Raw genomic sequence first — 26916 nt, 5'->3', positions numbered from 1 at the left:
GGACAGAGAAAGGTATCTCTCTAGGGAACTAATGTGCTCCCCTGAGATGAGCTCTGCTAACAGAGGAAATTGTCAGTGAGACAGCAATCTTCTCCTGTGGGGAAATACTCAAGCTGACTCACTGCTATTAATTGGCACTCGCACATCTAGTCTCTTTTAACTGGAAAGATGATCTTCTAAAGTAAATCAGAAGAAAATCTCTTCGGCTCAGACAAAGATAGAAATGTCTAAATGCTAAAGCAGAGAAGACTTCCCTAATAGTCAGGGGGAATCCATTTCCCATTGGGAGACCAATGGAGATAGCAGCCTAAAAGACCTTAAATAGATGAGAAAAACTGGCATCCCCAAAAGACACCCCCACCACAATGGAAACCTTCCACACAGGGACTTATCAACTCCTAAGTGAATGGGGTCAAGTTCTGACCCAGCAACTCTGTAATCTCCCAAGAAGTGCACGAGGTGCAGGGAAGTACAGTAGCATGCCCTTCTGAAGTTGCTCAGACTCCGCCTTGCATCTCTTCAGCTTCCCCAAGGGGGTCTGCTCAGCGGAGATAAGGCAGCATGATCTTCTGAAGGGATTCAGCTTCAAACTTCCATCTCTCCAGCTTGATAGTGGATCTACTTGCTGGCAAGAGCAATATGCTGCTGTGCAAGCAAGAAGCAATACAGGGAGGAGAGATGTGTCAAAGGAACAGTACACATTTACTGATCAGAGGAGGACTGATCCTAGATGAGCTAGCCTCTGAGATCAGAGGGAGGTGTGACCCACAAGCCCATTTCCCTACATGACACAGGCTATGGAATTGAAAGCAGAGCTCCTCTCTGCCTTCCTCTCCCTCTGATTTTTCTTCTCCAGACACATGTTGTCCAGAAAGAAGATAAGAAAGAACAAGAGCTGGGAAGAAGAGAAATTAAGGTTCTTAGACTAAAAAGATGTAGGGCTGCACTCTGCTTTCAGAATAGAGAAGCAAAATTACTGAGAGGGAAGAAGGCAGGCTGGTGCCTTTACACTAGCATTGACAGGTAGTCCTCTGCTTCCTTAGTTTGTAGTAGATGGAGCAATAAGGTTTACTGTAAGCATTTATTATAGGACAGGGAAAAGAGACTGTATGAGGGTAATGGTTTTACTCTTTCAATGGAAAACGTCACTGTTTTTGAAGTTTCAGAAATCTATCTAAAAATGTTTGAAAAAGGGCATATCTGAACTTCAGCAGGGCTCTGTCACAGGCCTCCGAGGATATGTCTACACTGCACCTGGGAGAGAGCCTCCTAGACCAAGCAGAAAGACATGCGCTAGCTCTGCTTGAACTAACATGCTAAAAATAGCAGTGTGGACGTGGCGACTCAGGCTGGCCACCTCAGTATGAACCCAGGAGATCAGGTGAGTTTGTACTCTGACGGCTATCCTGTGCTGCTGCCCCTGCCATAACATTCACAGTGCTATTTTTAGCACTGTAATTCAAATACAGCCTCTGTACTCTGCCTGAGAGGCACGCTCCCAGCTGCAGTGTAGACATATCCTAAGAGTATGCTAGTTTATGATATTACCCAACCAGAGTTTTTCCCTAATGAAGAGTAGGACATAGTAATGAATTATTGTGGTATACTTCAAAATCTTCTGCTATTCACTGAAAATAATTGCAGTGTATGTGACAGTTGGATTACATGCAAATGTCACGAGTTCTTCAGTCATTCCATTGGTTTACAGTTGCTTGAATTATAATCTTAATCTTTGTTAAATTCAGCAATTTCAAATACTACAGTACCAGACTAAAAAGGTAGTGCTGAAATCCTGCTTCATTTATTCTGAGGAGAAAGTGGAGTTGGAAAAGAATATCAACATTAAAATTTTAAGAAGGGGCTTATGCCCTCCATCGAACTCTGCCAAGATCTGCAAAAGTATGAAGTCTGGAAGAAATTCAGAAATATATTCCTTTCCTATATAATTTACTTTAAAATAGATATGCATCATGTTCCATTCTAATGGTTTTCTCTTATCTAACTGCAAGATAAACATAGAACGTTAAACAAGTTGTGGAACAACAGATAGGGGAATAAGCAGTCAATGGTCTACAGGGTTTATAGGAGGAAAAAGTATTTTTCTGGGATTAGAGGATTTCAGGCTTACCGTGCTACAACTAAAAACTGGTCAATCTGACGATCAGTAAGGGGGCTATCTGGATCCCATACTTTTACTTCCAGCTTTGCCTGCTCTCTGTCATCTAATTCTCCTGTCAAAAAGGTAAATGGGATAAAACACGTATTTACAAGGTTGCTCTTTGTGCACTTTTTAAACCATGCTTAAATAATATACTGTACTTTAAATATAATAAGAGTTAATTAAATCAGCAGTTACCACTTAAAATTTAATATTGCAATATCACAAAGAAAGGTCTAGCCTAAAATTAGCATTTTAACTTGCATAGAGAAAGTATCAACACAAAGTATAGAATCAAAGAAGCTTAATAAAACTTGATAAGAGTTGGAACTATGGTTCCACTGTCCACTGTATTTTTTAAAATTGCTTCCCAACCACAGCAAAAATTAATGTTACACTCAAACAAATTCAGCAATTAAATGCTATTATGTTATTTTTCTATTTTGAATATGCCTCAAAGTAGAAAATACTGCAGACTACTCTCAGCCCATTGACATGATTTTGGAAAATCTTTATTAAATTATTTCTAGCCCCACTTTTTACTCAGAGCAACCACTTTGTTCATACTATTAAAACAATGACTCTTATTCTCGGTTAACCAGTTATAGTTCTTGCAATTTAATAAATAAGTTGATGGCACACAAAAAGTCATATTAATTTCCCAATTAAACTCATTTGAGTCAAGCATAGCTACAAGCACTATTTTAATATGGCTACTGTGAAAAAATTCTTCTCTTGTATCAAGACTGTAGTTTTGTTAAGTTTTAGTCTCTTCTAGAAAGCATTTTTCATTTTTATTTGCTTGTAGTCATTTCTACCTCCATCCTTTTCACTTGAACTCACTTAAAATCCTATCTTCTCTTGTTAATAAACTTGTCTTACTTTAAAACTAAACCATGCCAGTGCTGATTTGTGTTAACGTGATAAACTGTGTATTTTGTCTCTTTAGAGGCGCAAACAAACCTTATTATTTCTCTGAGTGTTCCACAAGAGGCCTGGACACTTCAGGGTTGACAGATCTGGAGAAATTCAGGACTGAGAGTGTGTTGGGGTCGCCCCTGCATACGATAACTGGGTGATAGTGACTAGAGTGGGGCTATTGCGTTGTAGGCAGGCTGCTGGGGCAAGAGTGCAGAACCAGGGCGGCACAGCACGCAAACACTCAGGATACTCCATGCTAATCTGCTGGCTGTTGACACCCAGGGTGTGAGCCACAGCAGCAGAACATTTGAGGCACCCAGAGTTATAAAGCAGGTGATGACAACCCCTCACTGGTCTGGACTGCAACCCAGAATGTGACAGCTCTGCATGAGGCTAAAACAATGCCAGCGCTTTCAGACATTTTTCACAATGGGTGCAAGGACAAGTTCAATGTGTTATTTGTACAGCAAAGTAGAGAAGCAATGGGTAAGCATACTGCTATGGAGAATACAGAGTTAAGCCTAAACCTTGCCCATCGCACCTCATTCATGGGTTCAAAAGTCCCAAAATGCAGCAGAACCAGGATACTCCACTGCGCAATGGGGAGGCCCACCACAGGCAGCCCAATTGTATGGGTGATCTGCATTCTTTGGGGTTTGGGGAGGTTATCCATGGTGTGTGGGACTACTTGGAATCCCCGGCCACATGCCATGGATAAACTCTCCTCTCTCCCCCAGAACACACCCATCCAACCAGACTCCCTGTGGTGTGCTTTAACGTGCATGGGCTGGATCCTTTGGTGCTTCCCTGGTTGGGCACATCTTCTCCCCCCAGTGAACACATGTGCCAAGCCATTTTAATCAGTAGGGCCCCTATTACTTATGGTTCACTTTTATGTTATACTCCAAGAATACATTTATGTCCTCAAATATGCCCATTCCATTTGCCTTGACTTCAACAAGAGCTCTGTGGGCATCTGTTTGGGCAGAACAGAACTGGGCTTTAAACCACCACAGTCCTTTACAAAACTGTGCAAAAACATAGAGAACACAAAACTCTCACAAGAAGATTTGAATCTATAAATCTGAATCAAAACCAAAAATCACCAAGATTTACAAGGCATCTGATTGCAAATGTTAACATGCATAGCATCATCAAAAGGTGAAATAACCTGTGTTTTTCAGAGGCTAGAACCAGGCCTCAAACAAAACTATTGTTCTTGGAATTCTACTGCCCTTCCAAAAAGCATATTATGCAGGACATGCTTTGCTAATATGTCCGTTCTCAATTAAAATGAAAATGGTAGCATGGTATTAATCTTACCAAATACACCAGTTATTTGCATCCTACAATCTGAATCTAACATATCAGGAGCACATTTTACAAGCACAATATATTTCATGTACTGAGAAAAAAAAGGTAAATGGGCCTCCTCTGATAAACAGTCAATAGAGAGTGGTCTGCCTCATGTGATTTTACACATTTTAAGAAAGCTAATTCACATTCAAATGTAAAATCCCCAGCACTGACAGACATATTGTGGATTTCTAACATTCTCTGGTGGGATTTTGTGTCTGTAAACTTATGAATAGTTATACACTTGTCCATACATTCAAACTTTTCTATTTCTGACAGATATATACTGGGAAACATTATACGTAAGTAATCGAAGAGTACATCATTACAAACTTAACATATTTTTAAAAATATCTTTCATTGTGTTTAACTGAACACCACATCCTGGAAAATCATAGAATCATAGAATATCAGGGTTGGAAGGGACCTCAGGAGGTCATCTAGTACAACGCCCTGCTCAAAGCAGGACCAATTCCTAACTAAATCATCCCAGCCAGGGCTTTGTCAAGCCAGGCCTTAAAAACCTCCAAGGAAGGAGATTCCACCACCTCCCTAGGTAACGCATTCCAGTGCTTCACCACCCTCCTAGTGAAATAGTGTTTCCGAATATCCAACCTAGACCTCCCCCACTGCAACTTGAGACCATTGCTCCTTGTTCTGTCATCTGCCACTACTGAGAACACCCGAGCTCCATCCTTTTTGGAACCCCCCCTCAGGTAGTTGAAAGAAGCTATCAAATCCCCCCTCATTCTTCTCTTCTGCAGACTAAACAATCCCAGTTCCCTCAGCCTCTCCTCATAAGTCATGTGCTCCAGACCCCTAATCATTTTTGTTGCCCTCCGCTGGACTCTTTCCAATTTTTCCACATCCTTCTTGTAGTGTGGGGCCCAAAACTGGACACAGTACTCCAGGTGAGGCCTCACCAATGTCGAATAAAGGGGAATGATCACGTTCCTCTATCTGCTGGCAATGCCCCTACTTATACAGCCCAAAATGCCATTAGCCTTCTTGTCAACAAGAGCACACTGTTGACTCATATCCAACTTCTCGTCCACTGTGACCCCTAGGTCCTTTTCTGCAGAACTGCTACCTAGCCATTCGGTCCCTAGTGTGTAGCAGTGCATGGGATTCTTCCGTCTTAAGTGCAGGACTCTGCACTTGTCCTTGTTGAACCTCATCAGGTTTTTTTTGGCCCAATCCTCTAATTTGTCTAGGTCCCTCTGTATCCGATCCCTACCCTCCAGTGTATCTATCACGCCTCCCAGTTTAGTGTCATCTGCAAACTTGCTGAGAGTGCAGTCCACACCATCCTCCAGATCATTAATAAAGATATTAAGCAAAACCGGCCCCAGGATCGACCCTTGGGGCACTCCGCTTGAAACCGGCTGCCAACTAGACATGGCAACTGTATGGAAATGTGAGAAAAAGATATAACATATACTGATATGTGGTATGCCTCTCCATGAAGTGAAAATCATGTCACACTCTGGGTTTCCATCCCAGACATTCCACATCCCAAAAATCCAGCTTTGCAATACATATGCCTCTCACTTCAATGAAAGGGAACAAAACTCTACATCTGTAACTACAAAATGCTGCTTTATATGTTGGCAAAGGTATGTAATCGCAATATTTCTCAGCTTCCTGCTATCTGTGATTGTAATAGTTACAAGTAGGAAATGAGAAATGGGACACATATGTACAAACGTACACAATGTAAAAAAAGTGCTAATACAACGATTAAATTCAGGAAATGTAGAAGGGTAAGTTTTTCAACAGCAATGTTACCTCCGCCAAACTGCACATATGAACTCCTTTCCATTCCTCATTTTCTGGTAAGAAGGTAGTATGTTAAGCCAAACATTTATATCAGAAAAAGGGGAAATGAAAATTGAACATACGTGAAGGCAGGCAAAGTTAGAAATAAAAATTCCATTCACTGAACTAACTGGAATAGGAGAGGCCTCCAGCACATAACAAACAACAGAAAACTTTGTAGGTCCTTCAAAATGGTCCAGACCAACTTAACGCTGTTACGACCCAGCATTACTCATTCTATATCAATGCAACAAAAAAAACCTCTGCTGGACCATGGAGATGACCCACAGGGCTCTGGCAACTTTCATGTTTTCCATATATGGCATCGTTTCCAAATGTCCTGTTCTCTTTAATTATTTTGTTTTCTACATTCTGGTGTGCAAAATGCTGTGGAAAATATGCATTCTGGGGCATCATAAGAGAGCAGAGCTCATAAGTGCAACCTCACTTTTTTTTCTTTGCAATTCATCATAAGCCTACAACAAAGGCATGCAAGCTGGAAAAGAGATAACAGAACCAATTAAACACTTAACTATCCTGCTAAACTTGATTTTAAAGTACTACCAGCCCTTTGGCACTGCAAGAGCCTAGCAGAGTCAGAGAGCTGTGTAGTAGATTCCCCAGAGAGGAAAATGGATAGCTAAATAAATGGACAAATTAGAGCAACACACAAATGCTGTGAAATCACAGATTAGTATTGTTGCAGATGTTAAGAACTACTGAAAAGTCAAGACAAAGGCTACACAATTTACTTACTGGAGGAAAGAGAGGATGAAAGTACACCACAGATTTTTTGAGAAATGGCTGCCAGGAGAATTTGGAGTTAATGTGGAAGGTTTCCCCTTGTACGTCGATGGAACATACTGCATAGTAATCAGGAGACAAACTCAGTATGGAAAGAGGAAGGATGAACTGTGGTTTTACTCTTGATGAACTTACATTATGAGAAGAATCATGCCATTTTTAGATAGATATGAATTTTTTAAAAGGTCCTTGAATGGGCCTCCAATCAACAGCAAAGAGAGGGTTTCTTGGACAAAAAAATGGATGCATTCACCCAACGTACCATAAACATAACGTAACTAAAGTATATGCTTTTAATTTTAAACTTTGAATAATCTGAAAACTGTAGAATAACCCAATAAAAATATAACACTGGATATTAAGTTCTGGGTCCATTCGAGTCAATGGCAAAACTCTCATTGACTTCAGTGGAGCCAGGTTCCTCTGTGGTAGAATCTGATTAAGGGTTACTAGCCCTACACTGTATTGCGTGTCTTTAAATTTGGCAGGGTATCCTATCAAGGGTAAAATTGAATACATATATTTGTTAACAGCTTTTACCTCAGAGACATTTTAATTTCTTTTAACTGGAAGATACACAGGTTGAATAGGACTACCTGGTCAAAGCTTGATGGTATACACTTACATTATTAAGGCTATGTCTACATTGTCAACTGAATGACAAAACTTTTGTCTTTCAGAGGTGCTAAAAAAACACACACCCCACTCGAAAGACAAAAGTTTTGCAGAGGACAAGCGCCGGTGTGAACAGCTCTTTGTCACTGGGAGTGGTCTCCTGCCGACAACGCTGACACCGCCTGTCGGGGGTGGAAGTTTTTTGTTGGCAGGAGAGCCAACAAACAGCAACTACACTGCGCGCCTTTTAGTGACATGGCTATAGTGACACAGCCCTGTCACTAAAAGCTGCGTAGTATAGACACAGCCTAAAACTGGAGATTCCTGGACATAAACGGAATTCTAGACTTTATATTTTAGGAGGCATTTGTTCTAAGTTCTGATCTTCCCTCACAAGGGCAGTGTACTAAGGTACTAAAGATTCTGCACTCAGGACTATATTGTGTCAGGCTCATCCTGAAAACTAGTTTGCTGGATTATATTAATATATGGTTATAAATATGACTAGTGCCTGAATTATTTTCCCATTACCAATGATTTAGTGCCTTATTTCTAATGTTTTTCTTTATTGTGCACAAATTATTTTTTAAATGAGAAGTTAAGATCTGTTTTTCTGTTAGTAACTTTAGACAAACAGATGAAAAACTAACTGCCACCACAATACCAACTTTCAAATAGAAGAGTACAAAAAGAAAGGAATGAAGATCAAATGCAGTTGAAGCCTAGATTCCAGTAAGATAAATTAAAGGAAATGAAATAATGCAGTTACTCAACATCAACTCTCTAGACCTCACCTTAGACTGATACAACTGACTATCGCAACAGAATTCTATTCCTGCTAATGCACTGGATCCTGTGTGATGCTATGTACCTCACGCGAGGTACTGAGCACCGCCCACAGGATTGGGGCTTAAGAGGGGCAAGAGACCCTAAAAGTACAGATATGCAGAAAAGACCAACTAAAACAAAGCAAACTTAAATTTCAATCTACATGATTTTGCTGAACTGAGTTACAGTTGTCCCATTTTATGACGACATATTTATACGAGTAATGTTTGAAGAGTTATCCTTTTAAGAAGCTAGAAACTAAATGATTACGAATATGAGGAAAATATAGAAAATACATCCAGAAGATATTGGCTTACAATTCCTAGCAGAAAAATCACCAACTCTGCTCTCTTTTTTGACACTTCAACTGATTATATGCCTGATTAAAAATAGCATGAAGTATATAACTTTTAGTCACAGGAGAATTGTGAGGATAAAGTACTCTGATACTATTATTGTGAGTGCAAAAAAAAAAAGTCAAAGTGAAATACAGACTCTGATTTCATTGTTAATTTGTTAACAGATACTTCCCTCCGATCAGAGATATCACAAGTGTCAGGCAGCATACTGCTTTCAACTAATCCTAAATTTCTTTCTTGAATATAGTTTTAATCTGCCACACAACACCCTGGAAAACAGGTAGTTAACTACTGTATATCTGTTCCCAGTTCATGACTCTTACTCTCATATTTGTTGTTGGACTGATTGTCTGCAAGCCTTGTTTTTAGTTATTTATTTTACCGAAAATATAAAGCAGCATCTCTCTCAGTCGTCTGGCTAGAAATGAAGATAAAAAAAGATCCCAGGTACTAAACTGCACTATCTAGAATAAAGTCTCACCTTTCTGCTATGGTCTGATGAATAATTCATTTAATAATACAACTTCCAGTCTTACTTTAAAACAGGTAACATGCCTATTTTCTCTCTCTCTTTATAAAAAATTAACTATACAAGGCAGCGGTGATTATTAAATATTATACAACTATTTTTCTAAAATAACTGAGTAAGAGTGTACGTGCGTGTGTGTTCATGTGCATCCACTACACAATACTGAAAGTAGCGCATGGAATGTCTCTTAAACTAGTACCCAATGACAAGGAAAGCCCCACTAGGGTTGGAGCAAATGCACCTTTCAGATTAAATTTGCATGTCATTCTACTGGTACTTAAGGTATTCAAACAGTGCTCTGCATAAACCACACTAATATGGTGATCCTTTGTAGGCTTTAATGGCGGGAGCTTAGAACTTTTTTCATTATAAAGAATCTGGAGGCAGGATGTGGCTTTCCACTTTATTTGCTTTTGTGATTAAACTACCGAAAGTATAAACCAGAAATTGCCCGGAATTCAAAGGTTTTACATTTGACTCTACAAAAAAATAAAATTGTGTTATGTGCAAATAACTCCTAAGGAGGGGGAAGGGCAGAAGAAGGGGAACGTAGTATGTTTATCACTTAATTGCAGAATAATCCCTATCCTTAACTAACATAATAAAGATACATAAGGATGGGTCTCTTTCAGGTGTAAGAGTGTAAATAACAGTTATTCAGTTAGTATATAAATGAGTTTTTCAGTTACATAAACCCTAAATTAAGGTGCATATATGAATGGAATGCATATGAATTAAGCCAACCAGTCGGTAAAAGCTGTCAATTGACACAAGTACAGCACTTGCTTACGGCGAGTCAGATATCTTTATACTGCTGCTGAAACTTGTCTAGTCTGATCACTGTTTATATTCTATGTCTCTAGTCCATGAAGGTTAAGATTCCCAATAATCCTTCCCTCAAAAAATCACTTAGGGATTAAAACCCCCCCATTCCCAACAGCCTAATTAGCTGTATTAGTATGTGAATCTTGGAATTCGCACCAAAACGCACCAACTGCGAGTAAAGCAATGGGAGAGAATTTAAAATAGGTAGGGTTTTTTTTTGTTTTTTTTTTTATAAGTACCAAATACTCAGCTTTAATCATCACTTTCCAAATTCCTAGAAAAAAATTATTTTCATGCTCTAGTTGAAATAGTTACTCCACCTAAGAGATAGAGTTTGAATCTGCCAATAGGGCTTAGAATGGTCTGAACTGTAACCATGTGGTCTTGACCAATGCCTCCATCATGCTGCCTCAAGTAGTACTAACCTATATGCAGAGGGGCCAATGCCAGATGAGAGCAGAACATCAGAGCGCAACCCCTTCTGACTCCCAATACCCTGCAGAGTCTGATCACTGTTGTGCATCCAAGAAGGAGCTTCCACAATGCAGGGAAAATAGGAGCACAACACTCTGGAGATAGCACTCTCCACACCTTATCTTCACCACAAGATCCCTAACTAGTTACGGGCCCCAATGCTCACAGAATCCAAAAGAGTGATCAGGGCACCCCTACTTTTACACTGACCTTTAAAGGCATTTCCAGAGTTTAAGGCAGAGCCTTATTTTAGATGCAGGTATTGCAAATACTGACAAGTATTCAGGCACAACATGGAGTCTAACATTGCACCCTTAACTCTGAATTTCCTTGCTGATCTCTTTTAACATTTGTGAAAGAACCTGAACAATTTGACTTGCACTGTGGGTTCCCACTGCCCCCATTGAGTTTGTATTTTTATGTTTTAATATTTGTATTTTTGTGCTGTATAGTGGTTTTAAAGTAACAGTATCCCAAGTGAAAATCTTCTCATTTCTAGACTTAGTATTAAAATGTTTTTCTGGTGCTTTTGTATTTAGATACTTACCTAAACTAGTCACTGTTAAGGCAAATCACAGTAAGTAATACATTTTTAATCAGGGGTTCTCAAACGGGGGTTGGGACCCCTCAGGGGGTCACAAGGTTATTACATGGGAGGTCACGAGCTGTCAGTCTTCACCCCAAACTCCCCTTTGCCTCCAGCATTTATAATGGTGTTAAATATATAAAAGTGTTTTTAATGTATAAGGAGGGGGAGGTCGCACTCAGACGCTTCCTATGTGAAAGGGGTCACCAGTACAAAAGTTTGAGAACTACTGTTTTTAATAAACAGGGTTGCCTAAATTCAAGTTCAACTTTGTATTTATTTCTTTGTCCTCTACTGGGCTTCTTAAGATTTTTACAATTCTAATTTGAATATAGAGAAACTGTAATAGATTTAACGTAATACTTGAAATGAAAAAGCATGAGGTGGTAGGGCATTTCAGGGAAAGTGTCATGAAAAGATGCCTATCAACCTTCCCTACAGAAAGCAGTTACCCAGTGTATTAAGTAGCCATTTTTGAAAGTTTAATACCACAAGCTATGGAAATGTTTTCTCTTTTAAAAAAAAATTAAACTAAGGCCCTGATCCTGCAAAGGCTTAAACATATGCTTAACTTTTCAGATGTGAATAGTCTCATTGACTATGGGTCTATGAAGCCAATGGGACTACTCCCTTAAATAAAGTTAATTAAATGCATAAATCAACATAACAATTTTTTCTGTAAAATGAAGCAGATTTTGAATTATTCAGGTGTAAAAATATATCTCGTTCACATCTGGTAATCTGTTTGTCCACAGCTATACAGTAACTTAAAAAGAAAATTAAACATCAGAAAACTGTCAAAAAGAAACAAACAAGCAAACTGAAAACTGAACTTACAATGAGCCCATCTATGCAGTTATTGGAGTAGAAAAATATATAAAAGATAATTAAGCTCTGAGATGTGGTTTGAAAGCCAGTTAGTGAATGTTCACTGCAGTACATTACTTTGCAGAATAAGTATGTAACAATTTGACCATACAATCATTATCAAGCACAGAAGACTGTCTAAGCCCTGAGTGTGTTCGTTCCTGTATATTAATCTCAGACAGGACTCTAGCCATTATTAATGAACAGATCTTTCCAACCACAATGATCTACAGCCTTCTAAGCCAATGAATCAATGAAGGCTGTTAGTCTTACACTGTGGCCAGCTGGCAGAAAGAGAAGCAATATATTTTAACCATTTCCTTTGTTTAAGTAGTTGGGGCTATGAACATCATCCATGGGAACAGGAGAGCTCATGGTAAAAATCTCCTTTAGCAGCTAAATAAAGTGTGAAATCTTGGCTCCCTTGATGTCAATTGTAAAACTCCCACTGATTTTACCTAAATGTATTAAAAAAATCTTGATGAAAGACTCGTTGTTGAAAACTAATTTGGGTCATTAGACAATACTATTGCTATAAACTCTCAAATCTTGTGATTTAACTGATTAAAAGTTTTAGTACCAAGGACACCTGCATGCCCCTTCATATTTAGGCATTTGGCTGGTAGTCAGGAAGTTATCAGTTGGTCTAAGAATTAAAGGCTCCAATTCAGAGATGTACTTAAGCACGTTTGTAAATTTAAGCACATGAATGGTACCATTAAGTCAGTGGAACTATTCACTTACATAAACTTACAAATGTGCTTAAGTTACCTTAATGAGACAATTACAAATATCCAAAAAGGGGGTGGGAGGTCAAAACAGGAAGGCAAAGTTGAGAATTCATTATTATTACTTTGTCCTATGTTGTTTCTTTCACCAAGGATCTCAAAGTGCTTTGCAAACAGTACAACACACCTAAGTCAACCATCTAATGCACAGTATATTCTTGACTATCTATTTTTGCTGGTTCAAGGTGCGATCTTGGACACCTATTATTTCATCAATGCTGAATTCAGACAAATAGAACATATTTGTTGGTAGGTTTACAAAACATACCTATTGATTTTTATTCTCTACAGATTACTTATTCTGTTAACAGGCTCAATACTCATACCCTGCCAATGTCAGAACACAAGTTGGCATGATTATTGACTCCAATTTATGCAATGGGTAGAGTTAAAAGGAGCAATATTTTTTATTGATTTTAATTCTAACCTGTACGTATATGTTTCACTATAACTAAGCTTGGCAGAAATCAATTTTTATTTTTTATAATTTTGATAGATAATATTGGTGTTTATTTTTAAACTTTTTTATTTTCACAGTTGTGTAATTATTTTGTGGGATCAGACAATTATCTAATGACAGCAGACACTGATATTCAAAAAGTTAACCCTTTATTGGGCAATGTTAAAACACATTGTCAACATCACATGTCAAAGTATAGAAAATAAATATCCTAAAATCAGATCTAATAAGTTCTCGAGCACCATTTTTCTTACTTTGCCTCTCTGTGAATTATCAATGGAAATATATTTTCAGTTTGTGCATGCCTGGGAAAATAGACATTTACCTATAAAAATCTAATCCTTACAAGCCTAACTATAACAGCACATATTAACTATATTATCTATCTTCAGCTCCACCGCTAATGATTTTGTATTTTTCTGTATTTCTTCTAACACTTTACAAATGTTTAACATACAGTAAAACAAAGGACCAAAATTAAATTAGGAGTAACTACACTGAAATCAATGGAAATACATTGGTATAAAACTGATGTGAACGGAGAATTAAACCCAAACCTTTAAATACTGGATGACATAACTCCTGCAGCTGTCTGTCTAACTGGGGTACTTTTCAAATTAACTTAGCAATGGTGCTCCTAACAGGCAGGCTTAGTATGCACTCAGTACACTTGCACAGGGACCAGTGGGGGGGGGGGGGGAGAAAGAGTGGCAGTGCAACCCTACACACCAGAAAAGAATGCCACTCACTCGCTCTGCCACCTCCGTGTAGGGTGACCAGACAGCAAATGTGAAAAATCGGGACAGGGGGTGGGGGGGTAATAGGAGCCTATATAAGAAAAAGACCCAAAAATCGGGACTGTCCCTATAAAATCGGGACATCTGGTCACCCTACCTCCATGTCATGATGGAAGGGCAGCTGGGCCAAACCTGAACAAGTGGTGCTGCAGCCTGGCACTTACCTCCTCCCACCCTAACCACCAAACTATCAGATATCAGAGGGGTAGCCGTGTTAGTCTGAATCTGTAAAAAGCAACAGAGGGTCCTGTGGCACCTTTAAGACTAACAGAAGTATTGGAAGCATAAGCTTTCGTGGGTAAGAACCTCACTTCTTCAGATGCAAGAAGAAACTATCAAATGGCTCACCACATCCTCCCAGAAAGTCAGGCACACCCTCCCCCCTCCCATCCCGCAGTTGAGAACCTCTGTTCATACAACAATAGTTTAGTTATATATGTAGACTTATAGAAAGAGACCTTCTAAAAACGTTAAAATGTATTACTGGCACACAAAACCTTAAATTAGAGTGAATAAATGAAGACTCGGCACATCGTGTCCAAAAGGTTGCCGATCCCTGGTTTAGAGTTTAAAAGGTCAGTCTCTCGGTCCCAGACCACAGTGAGTTGGGAGCACTGAATGTGACACTCTGCTCTGGGGGGAAGGGAGGGTCTGCTTCACACTGATACTGCAGCATCCCCTCCTGACAAAATGGATAGTAGCTTCACTCCAAAGCAGGCTTAGTTCATAGCCTAAATTGCAAGATGCTGTTGAAAGAAAGGCTTAATTGAGGAGTAGTCAAGATCCAAAGTAACACTTGTTAAACAAAAAATCAGTGTAGACACTTTTAATTGGACTTAAACCTGGGTTATATTAGTTTAGCTTAATTCAGTAAGGAACCAACTTAAGCTAATATTAACTAATATTGCACACAAACACAAAAAAATTAAAAGAATGTTATTATTGTTGCAAAAAATCAAGGAAATGCAAGAATTAAGGTTGCCTGTTCAGTCTTAATTCAGCCTTCTTGTGTGTCTCCTTTATGATACAGTCTTTAATTACACGATTACATATTTTTTCCACAGACTATGTATTTATTCTATAAGGCTCTGGCCTCATTTAGTCTACAGAATGGACAGTGCTTGCTTAATGAGCAGCTATTCAATGTTTTGTTTCCCCTTGTCCAATGAGTGGCCCAGGCTTTATTTACTGCACACTATTCAAACTTTGCTCTGAATACAGCATTATTTCCTCATGAGCTTTTTTATGGCGCTCATCACTTATAGATGCGAGTGCTTCATACGTATTAATACATATATTTTAACAACACTCCTCTGAGATGAGGGACCCATATTATCACCATTTTACAGACTGGCAACTCAGGCACAGTGAGGTTACGGTCAAAAGTATCCACTAACTCTGGACCTTCAATTCGAGACATCTAGAACCTCATTTTTCACAGTATTTAACCTTATATCGCATTTTATATGATCAAAGAACAGTTCCCAGCTTCAGTTGCAGCTATGAGTGCTCTGAACATCTGCAAATCAGACTCCAGGCTCTCAAGTCAAGCACCCAGAAAACGAGGAATACATAATTAGCGACAACCTGTGAAAAGTTTGACTAGTTGCTTAACTAGCATTGCATAGGAACTCTGTGGCAGGCAGGAATAGAATCCAGTTCTCCAGGGCAGCATTTAATTGTTTTCGCCATGAGACCTTCCCTTCTCTTCCTGCAGTCCTCCGCCTCATTTACTACACAGCTTCCAATTTCTGCAACAAATTAAGCAAGGGTCCTGTACAGAAACCAGATTAATCCCCAGAGCAGGTCCATCGTGTGCAATGAATGAGGCAGGGGTATTGTGTAAAAAAAAAAGTATGGGATCATGTAATGAAAGACTGCATCATACTGCACATGCTCAAGAAACCTTAATTTTGGCATTTTCTAACATTTCAGTGCTTGACATTGCAATGTTAATAATAATGTTTTTTAACATAGTTTTTTGTGTATAATTCCTTTGCTTTTTTTTTTAAAAGGCAGACTGAAAAAATCAGAAATTCCACCACGTGGCATCCTATTGACGCCCACAAGTATAATCAGCAGGGGTGGATCCATCACACAAACCTATCCCACTTGAGATAACAAAGTAGCTGATAGCAGCAATAGGTTATTATCCTTTTTTTCGACCAGCACCAGAGGGGAATGACACCCTTTGCCACTGCCCTTCACAAGTATGTGCTGACAGCAGAGGAATGGTGAGACTCAGAAACGATGGTTTCCATTCCAGCCTCTGCAGTGGAGTCTGCTCAGCTGGGCCCAGACTCTTCTGTCCATTCCCCAAGTTTGACCCCTTCTGTCCTGTCCACTTCGAACTCTCCCCAACACACTTCCAGCTTCTCCACCCTAGTCTCTTTGCCCAACCCGCTTTCCTACCCACCCCCGGCTCCTTGTCCCCAGTCTCCTTATCCAGTTGCTTGTCAGATCTGTCTCCCACATCCTTCCCCGTGCCCCAATGGTTTCCAGACCTACTCTTGTCCCACTAGGTCCCATCATTGGGGGGAGGGATAGCTCAGTGGTTTGAGCATTGGCCTGCTAAACCCAGGGTTGTGAGTTCAATCCTTGAAGGGGCCACTTAGGGAGCTGGGGCAAAATCAGTACTTGGTCCTGCTAGTGAAGGCAGGGGGCTGGACTCGATGACCTTTCAAGGTCCCTTCCAGTTCTAGGAGATAGGATATCTCCATTAATTTATTTATTTATTTATTTTCTCCACATAATCTCCATTCCCTATTTCCCTCTCCAGCTCCCAGTCACCTTGCCCAGCCAGTCCCAGTCTGCTTCCAACTCCTGCCAACCTCCAATCCCAGTTGTGTGTGTCCCTCCCCGAAAAAATCCTCCCAGTCTCTTGTCTCAATCTACTCCTCCCACCCCCAGTTCCAGCTCTTGTCCACATGCCTGGCTGCCAGCAGGGGCATCACAGAGAACACAGGAGAGACAGGCTCTCTTGCCTTCTATTCAGGTGACCAGCCCCAGCCTGGCTCAAAGCAGTTCAGAGCTGCAATTGCAGGGAAAGTTATGTTCAGCCCTGAGTGGAGGATGCCTAGTGCAGATGGAATTTTTGGAGTTTTTAGCTGTGAAAACCTAGCAAGTCTTTACTGAGCATGTGCAAGTCCTGATTTTTTGAAGGTTTATAAAACTTGGCCAAATTTAGACAGATTTTCATATGGACACCAAAAGGCACATCCCTCACACAAAGGCCACCCCTTGCCAAATTTCAAGTCCGTGTTCCAAAGCATGTTTTTTTTCAAAGAAAAGGTCATCAGAATTTTTAAACATGGGAAAAACAACGTATTTTTCACTAATCTCATTCTTAGAAACAACTGAACTGTTTTGGCTGAAATTTTCCAGAAAAATGCAGCCTGAGGCAGACAACCAAGCCTGGAAAATTTCAGCCCAAACCGTTACAATTTAGCAAAGTTATTGCAACTGAAAACAGGGTTTTATACTTGGAAGTGTTAGACAACTTTAAGAACAGGCAGTGTAATGAGACTGGCTTAAACTGAATGAAGTGTGTCCATTCTATGTTTCAAACCACAGAAGTGCAACTTTGGACAGAGACAAGGCCTTTAAGGAAGAAGGGTATTGCAAACTCAGTGTTGTGCCATCACAGAAAAAGATGGTATTTCCTCCCTCCCCCCAGTGCTAAAAAAGCAGTAAAATAAAGCATTCGACCCCGGTTACCTTTGGCCTAGATCTTGTCCTAGCCAAATTCTGCTGGGAGATCCTCAGTGTGGAAGATATACCAGAAACACCTCAACTGCTAGAAGAGGGCCTCATCCTCCCTGATTGAACTAACCTCATTATCTCTAGACTGATTCTTGCCTGCATATTTATACCTGCCTCTGGAAATTTCCATTACATGTGTTTGACGAAGTGGGTATTCACCCAAGAAAGCTTATGCTCCAATACATCTTTTAGTCTATAAGGTGCCACAGGACTCTGTCGTTTTTTACAGATCCAGACTAACACGGCTACCCCTCTGATACTTGATACCAGAAAAAGAATCCAGACATGTAGTTAGAACAATGGTCCCCAAACTGTGGAGCGCACCACCCTACGGGGTGTGTGGAGGAACATTTGGGGGGGGGGGGTGGAGCAGGGCCCTGGACAGCCCCTATGGGGGACAGCGACGGAGCGCTACCCAGCCCTGTTCCACTCCCAGCTCCGCTCCAGCCCCACCCCTGGCTCTGCTCCAGCCTCACCCCCAGCCTTGGCCCCCAATCATGGCCCGACCACAGCTTCCGCTCCTGGCCTCTGCCTCAGCCCCGCCACCTGTCCCGGCTCTGCTCCCAGCCCCAGCCCCGCCCCCAGCTGCAGCCCCAGCCCCCTGTCCGTGCCCCTCCACTTCCCCCAGGAACTACAGCCCTGCTCCTGGTCCTAGCTCGGGGGGGAAGGAGGGGGTGCGACCGTGAAAAGTTTGGGGAACAGTGAGTTAGAAGGAGTTGCAGTGGAACATTACCAAAGGGCTTTTCCCAGTAATTCCCCACAAAAAAATGTTATTAGTAGAGTCAAACCTATTCTTTTGTGTGCCAATGTCAAAAGTCAACTAGGTCATGTTTTCGCTCTACCAACAAGACTACTGTAATTCTTGTCTAGCTGGGAACCCAGGGGAAATCATTCACCAGTTAAGACACTTTCTAACATTAAGCATTTTATTGAAGTTTTATTAGAGGAGAGCACTTGGGGATATATGAATAATAAATACTAAAGGAGCAGTGATTTCTCAGTCGACCTCTGCCTCAATCCTACAGTAAGAATCCAACAGTCACAGGACCATAATTCCTGCGTTTCTCAACTCAGGATCTGGTCCTTAATATGTAACTATGTGTATGTCTACACTGCAGCTGGGAAGTGTAATTCTCTGCTTAGGCAGATGTACATGCACTAGTTCTGACCAAGCTAGCCCAATAAAAATAGCAGTGTGGCTGCGGCAGTATGAGCACCGGCTCCGGCTAGTCATGGGTTAGTCTGAGGTACATATTTGGGTTGCTAGACCAATTCGCTGCGGCCACACTACTATTTTTAGTACACTAGCTTGATCAGAACTAGCATGTGTATGTGTAGCCAAGTGGGAAACGACACCTCCAGCTGCCGTGTAAACTTACCCTTACAGGGCACAAGGGAAGTTTATTTTCTTTTCACAATGATAAAAATAAACGTTATACTTTTTATAATAGTAACCGTTTGGAATCTGGAAACAAGTTGGGGTTTTATTTCCTGACAACATGTACACATACCTTGGTTTTTGCAGTGGATGCACTGAAGTGGATGGGTATCTCCAGACAAGGAATGCCTATTACTCATCAGTAAGGCTACGTTTTTGTCATGGATATTTTTAGTAAAAGTCATGGACAAGCCACGGGCAATAAACAGAAAATCACAGAAGCCGTGACCTGTCCCTGACTTTTACTGAAAACATCCATGACAAAATGGGGAGGGAGGAGGGTCCAGCACCCTGCCCTCTGCACCCCCTCCTCCCCCAGCAGCTGGGAGCTGCAGGGACTCCATTGCCCAGTGGCTGGGAGGAATCCCTCTGCTGCCCTGCAGGGCTGGGAGCTGCGGGGGGTCCCCCACCACCCACGGTGGCAGGGGAGCTGTGGGGGCCCCCCTGCCAACACTGAGCAGCTCCAGGGTCTCTCTGCTGCCGTAGGCTGTGAGCTGCGGGAGGGGGAGGACGGCTGCTCGCCAGGGCTGAGCAGCTGCAGGAGGGGGTCTGCCAGCAGCAGCAGCTGCAGGGCCTCCCCACACCTACTGAGCAGCTCCAGGGTCCCTGGGAGCTGCAGGGGGGGGCCCTGTTGCTTGTGGCAACTGGGTTCCTGCGGGGTCCCCCACTGCCAGCAGCAGCTGGTCAGCTGCGTGCCCCCCAATGTCACGGAGGTTACTGGAAGTCATGGATTCCATGACTTCCACGACCTCCGTGACATAATCTTAGCCTTACTCATCAGAGAAGAGAAATAACATCCAGCTGTAGATGACACCCAACCTGACAAGGGCTTGCATAAGCAGCAAGCTCAGTACTTCTGGAAGCTGTGCTAAGACAGTACAAGTTGTTTTCCTACCGAATAGCTATATGTTCTTATGTGTTCATAACTATTAAATAAATTATTAACACAAGGACAACTATCTAAAAATAATTTACCATACTGCTTTAGAAGACAAAGACCAGCCAAATCTACAATAGCCTCATTTTATGTGGGGTTTTTTAGGTTTTATTAAACTTTTTTTATTTTTTAAAAGCAAACTATGTTTTTCACCATAAAAATTAAAATGAAATACAAGTGAATCTCATTTAACTGTAAAAGAAAGTCTAGGAAGTACAATCAGATCTTTGGTTTGTGTGCTATTTAAAGTGTTTCTGGATTTTGCTGATTTATATTATCTGGGGAAGAAAAAAAGTTAATTTCAAGGGAAACAAAATCAATATCCATAGTACAAAGACAGGCACCAACATTTTTTGTGCCTGAACAGGCCACTGAAAAATGTAAAACACTGGAGGCAGACACAATGTAAATCTTCATTTGGTATAATAAAAATCAGAATTTTCAGTTTACAAACCTAATAGAAGCCATCATTATGTTTATAGCAAAATAATTTGGTTCTTACAGAATACGCTTAGATATTTCACAATTCAAAGAACTTTTCCATTTAACATCCACTTTGTGACCAGCCTTCTGAAAGCTAATCTGAATTGGCATGCTTTCAGTGCTTTCGTTCAGATTTTTATGACAGTAACCATTCAAAACAAACTGATGGTGCATGTCACTAATATTTTTCTTTTCTTAATATAAGGTATGGGAGGATTTCTTAAAAGTTCTGTCTACTGGCGACTTATAAAGAAGATATTTTTCCTCTACTTTTATTCTGAACTGCCCCCTGCATACTAGATCTGTATGAAGTTACTAACATTCTGAACTTATTGCATAGTATGATTAGGAACCCTCCTACCAACACTACAAGAAGAAGAACTCTGCATGGACTCCTCCTGACAGTCGAAATGACAGACTGGACCTCTACATAGAGTGCTTCCGCAGATGTGCACAGGCTGAAATTGTGGACAGACAACATCACTTGTCCCATAACCTCAGCTGTACAGAACGCAATGCCATCCACAGCCTCAGAAACAACTCTGACATTATCATCAAAGGGGCTGACAAAGGAGGTGCTGTAGTCATAATGAACAGGTCGGATTATGAACAGGAGGCTGCCAGGCAACTCTCCAAGACCACATTCTACAGGCCACTATCCTCTTATCCCACTGAGGAATACCAAAAGAAACTACACCATCTGCTCAAGAAATTCCCAGCTACTGTATGGGAACAAATCTACATGGACACACCCCCAGAACCCCGACCAGGGGTATTCTATCTGCTACCTAAGATCCATAAACCCGGAAACCCTGGACGCCCCATCATCTCAGGCATTGGCACTCTTACAGCAGGATTATCTGGCTATTTGGACTCTCTCCTCAGACCCTAGGCTACCAGCACTCCCAGCTATCTTCGAGACACCACCGACTTCCTGAGGAAACTACAATGCATTAGTGTTCTTCCTGAAAACACCATCCTGGCCACCATGGATGTAGAAGCACTTTACACCAATATTCCACATGAGGATGGACTACAAGCTGTCAGGAACAGTATCCCTGATGAGGCCACAGCACGCCTGGTGGCTGAGCTTTGTGACTTTGTCCTCACCCACAACCACTTCAGATTTGGGGACAACTTATACCTTCAAGTCAGTGGCACTGCTATGGGTACCCGCATGGCCCCACAGTATGCCAACATTTTTATGGCTGACTTAGAACAACGCTTCCTCAGCTCTCGTCCCCTAGTGCCCCTCCTCTACTTGCGCTACATTGATGACATCTTCATCATATGGACCCACGGAAAGGAGGCCCTTGAAGAATTCCATCTGGACTTCAACAATTTCCACCCCACCATCAACCTCAGCCTGGACCAGTCCACACAAGAGATCCACTTCCTGGACACTACAGTGCAAATAAGTGATGGTCACATAAACATCACCCTATACCGGAAACCTACTGACCGCTATACGTACCTACATGCCTCCAGCTTCCATCCAAGACACATCACATGATCCATTGTCTACAGCCAAGCCCTAAGATACAACCGACTTTGCTCCAACCCCTCAGACAGAGACAAACACCTACAAGATCTTTATCAAGCATTCGTAAAACTACAATACCCACCTGGGGAAGTGAGGAAACAGATTGACAGATCAAGACGGGTACCCAGAAATCACCTACTACAGGACAGGCCCAACAAGGACAATAACAGAACACCACTGGCCATCACATACAGCCCCCAGCTAAAACCTCTCCAGCGCATTATCCACGATCTACAACCTATCCTGGAAAATGATCCTTCACTCTCACAGACCTTGGGAGGTAGGCCAGTCCTCGCTTACAGACAACCCCCCAACCTGAAGCAAATACTCACCAGCAACTACACCCCACACCACAGAAACACCAACCCAGGAACCAATCCCTGTAGCAAACCTCGTTGCCTACTCTGTCCCCATATCTACTCTGGCGACACCATCAGAGGACCCAATCACATCAGCCACACCATCAAGGGCTCATTCACCTGCACATCCACTAATGTTATATATGCCATCATGTGCCAGCAATGCCCCTCTGCCATGTACATTGGCCAAACCGGACAGTCCCTCCGCAAAAGAATAAACGGACACAAATCGGACATCAGGAATGGTAACATACATAAGCCAGTAAGTGAACACTTCAATCTCCCTGGTCATTCTATTACAGATTTAAAAGTCACTATCATTGAACAAAAAAACTTCAGAAACAGACTTCAAAGAGAAACAGCAGAACTAAAATTCATTTGCAAATTCAACACCATTAATCTGGGCTTGAATAGGGACTGGGAGTGGCTGGCTCATTACAGAAGCAGCTTTTCCTCTCCTGGAATTGACACCTCCTCATCTATTATTGGGAGTGGACTACATCCACCCTGATTGAATTGGCCCTGTCAACACTCGTTCTCCACTTGCGAAGTAACTCCCTGCTCTCCATGTGTCAGTATATAATGCCTGCATCTGTAACTTTCACTCTATGCATCTGAAGAAGTGAGGTTTTTACCCACGAAAGCTTATGCCCAAATAAATCTGTTAGTCTTTAAGGTGCCACCAGACTCCTTCTTGTTGTTATAGTATGATTAGATTATCTAAAGCCTACATTTTTCAAAAGTGACCACTGATTTTTGATGCCTCGATTTTTGGGTGTCCAACTTGACACTTTAAAGAGACTTGATTTTTAAAGGGTGGGTGCTCAGGACTTTCTGAAAAATGAGGCTCTTTTAAAGTGTAATAAATTGGGCACTCAAAATCATTAGACACGTTTGAAAATGTAGGCATAAATCTCTATTTCAAGACTCACAAGTTTTCACAAGATCCTATCTTTACAAGACTTACTATTTTATTCCATAAACTCTATTTAACCCGCTTTTTTTTCAGATTCCATTCTGTGAATGAGAATCCTAGTTGTTAAAATAACCCTAGCTCATACATAGCATTTTTCATCAGTAGATTCCAAAGAGCCTTACAAAAGGAAGTCAGTAGCATTATCCCCATTTTACAGATGAGGAAACTGAGGCACAGGGAGGTGAAATGACTTGTTCAATATCACCCAGTAGGCCAGTGGCACAACTAGGAATAAAACCCAGATTTCCTGAATCCCAATCCAGTCCTCTAGCTCCTACTCCACAGGGATCAATTTTAGAATAATTCAGAAAATGGTGCCAGGTCACATGCAGAGGCAGTCTGACAGCTGAGATGTGTTCTTATGCCACTTGGAGGTCGGCACAAATAATCAGGCTGATATATTTGGCCCCCTTGTCCTCCAGGAATATTGATGGACTAATTCTTGCCTACATGACAGCCTGAAGATCTCATCATTCACTATACTTCTGGGATTAACAAGCTCTGCAAGAGCACGGCTTGTAACACACAGTGAAATCCTGGCTCCAAGGAACTCAATGGGAATTGCAGTGGAGTCAGAGTTTGACTCATAGAGCTTATAAGCACCACAGAAGCTTTTTTAATGTTAAGGAATTTAATTTTAGAAAAACCTTCAGCTCTAAAGAAAGATTCTGAAGGAAGAAAAGTTACTACATAGGCTTTAATCTACTAAATAGATATTATCTACTATACTATTTTAGGATCCAATCCAACTCCTACTAATCTCAATAGCAAAACTCCAACAGACTTCAACTGGAACATACCTATTGTCCAGCAGACAATATCCTAGCTCCTAATGTCAGCAAAAATTCTAGAGAAAATACATATTACAAAAGATTTAAAATGAGTATACTGTAAACAACCCATCTCTGATCTAGTGATCTTTTGAAATTAGCAATAATAAGTTCTTAGTGAGGACTAGCCACCTAGAAATTTTGAAACCCCACGTATCAAATTAATGTGAACAAAGGATCTTGACGATTTAGTTTGTTATTTTACTGTTCAAAATTATATTTGTCCACCTAATACAGCTGTATAGTTGGTGAACAGAGTTTGCTCAAAATGGGGGGGTGGGGGAGTTCCCTTGAGATGAGACGAAGAATAAATATTTTTACCCCAAAAGAAGAACTGTTTAGAAAGTTATGTATACATGAAAATATATTTATAACCAAAGTCACAAAGAAACCTTAATGGTCACTACTAGGTGACCATTATAACACATTTCCCCCCCTTGCTTCAATACTTCCTTGTACATACATTCTATGTACTCCCCTACCCATAAAGTCTCTAAGCTTTTTTTAAAATTAATGAGTGCAAATACATATTTTAAATTCTGACAATGGCATGTCAACACTCTTTTTTTTTTTTATTTCAATTCGCAACAATAGATATAAGTAGGGCCCTACCAAATTCACGGTCCATTTTGGTCAATTTCATAGTCATGGGATTTTTAAAATAGTAAATTTCATGATTTTGGCAATTTAAATCTGAAATTTCAAGGTGTTGTAATTGTAGGGTCCTGACCCAAAAGGGGATTGTGGGGGAGTCACAAGATCATTGTAGGGGGAGGTTGCAGTACGGCTATCCGTACTTCTGCGCTGCTGCTTGCGGCGGCGCTGCCTTCAGAGTTGGGTAGCTGGAGAGCAGCGACTGCTGGCTGGAAGCCCAGCTCTGAAGACAGAGCCACCGCCAGCAGCAACGCAGAAGTAAGGATGGCTTGGTATGGTATTGTCACCCTTAATTCTGCGCTGCTGCCTGCAGAGCTGGGCTCTCAGTCAGCAGCTGCCACTCTCCAGATGTCCAGCTCTGAAGGCAGCAGCACAGAAGTAAGGGTGGCATGGTATGGTATTGCCACCCTTACTTCTGCATGGCTGCTGACGGCAGCGCTGCCTTCAGAGCTGGGTACCCAGCCAACAGCCGCTGTTTTCCAACCACCCAGCTCTGAAGGCAGCGCAGAAGTAAAGGTGGCAATACTGCGACCCCCATGCAACTCCCTTTTGGGTCGGGACTCCCAATTTGAGAAACGCTGGTTTCCCCTGTGAAAACTGTAAAAGCACACAAGACCAGATTTCATGGGGGGAGACCAGATTTCACAGTCCGTGATGTGTTTTTCATGGCCATGAATTTGGTAGGGCCCCAGATATAAGTGCCATACAAAAACCTATGTTAAAAGAACTCTTTTACGGTTGTAAAGTCAAACCATGAAGTTGTCAACTGGACAAGTGCTGTATTGACTGACCATTGTGCAAGTAATACCTTATTAGACAGAAAAGGAATTTGTTAATAAGTATGGGCTCTAGATTGCATTTTATACTCTCCTTTGATCTGTAACCATATGTTTCCAGTCCTTATAGGCGCTTCTATTTGGATTTTTTATCTTAAGCTTTGTCAAACAGACTTCTGTTTGGTTTTACTACACAGACACTTGGTCTACACTACAGATTTATGTTGGTATAACTACATCACATAAATCCACACCCATGAGCAATGCAGTTATACCAACCAAACTCCTGGTGTAGACAGTTCTATGTCAACAGGAGGGCTTCTCCTATCGACACAGCTACTGCCTCTTGATGAGGTGGACTACCTACACTGACGGGAGTAGCTCTCTCGTTGGCGTAGACAACATCTTCAGTCACTAAGCACTGCAACTGCACCACTGCAGCGCTGTATGTGTAGACAAGCCCTAAGTGCTGTGGGCTAAGAAGAGTGTTGAGCTGAGGTGAAGCTAGTGAACTGAGCACACTGCTTCCAGAGGCAGCAAATCTGCTTGCACTGCGAGTGCCCAGCAGTCAAGGGGCTCAAGTATAAGAAAGTGGAGTGTACAGACAGGTTTGAGAGGCCTATGCCCCAGAGCCAGAGCATAACTCTGGGGCTAACTATCTCCACTGATTTTGCCACAGGTAATCTCTGCTCTACCCCAAAGACTCATTTAGGGAGCCTAAGGGCTGGGCTGTGCAAACTACTAGCCTGCAGAGGGAAAGAACTGGGCTTGTGAAACCTGGAATGGGGCACTGATATTGCCAGCAGCCAGTAGTTTTGGGAAAGTTTCCCCCCGTGAGCACAAATAAGGTTCTCTCATGCTGTAAGAAGTGGTAGTGATTCACCCTGTACCCAAAAATGTCACAGTCACTCTCTATTTACATCCTTAGTAAACATTCTCTTTCATCATATGAATCTTTATATAATAAACAAAT

General features: G+C 41.4%; 1 protein-coding gene across 2 annotated transcripts in view; it reads right to left on the bottom strand.

Annotated features, from left to right (window-relative positions):
* The window catches only part of MTA3 (metastasis associated 1 family member 3), a 190028-nt gene that overhangs the window by 103092 nt on the left and 60020 nt on the right, over positions 1-26916 (bottom strand). For both annotated transcript variants that reach the window (XM_026652526.1, XM_026652525.1), the window contains exon 7: positions 2129-2231. In XM_026652526.1, coding sequence (XP_026508311.1) covers positions 2129-2231 — 103 coding nt within the window. The remainder of the gene's footprint in view (positions 1-2128; positions 2232-26916) is intronic.

This window comes from Terrapene carolina, unplaced genomic scaffold (genome assembly GCF_002925995.2).
Source record: "Terrapene carolina triunguis isolate 2854851 unplaced genomic scaffold, T_m_triunguis-2.0 Scaffold120, whole genome shotgun sequence".
Lineage (NCBI taxonomy): Eukaryota > Metazoa > Chordata > Testudines > Emydidae > Terrapene > Terrapene triunguis.
Note: the sequence above shows the minus strand (reverse complement) of the source record. Positions and strands in the feature narration are given on the sequence as shown.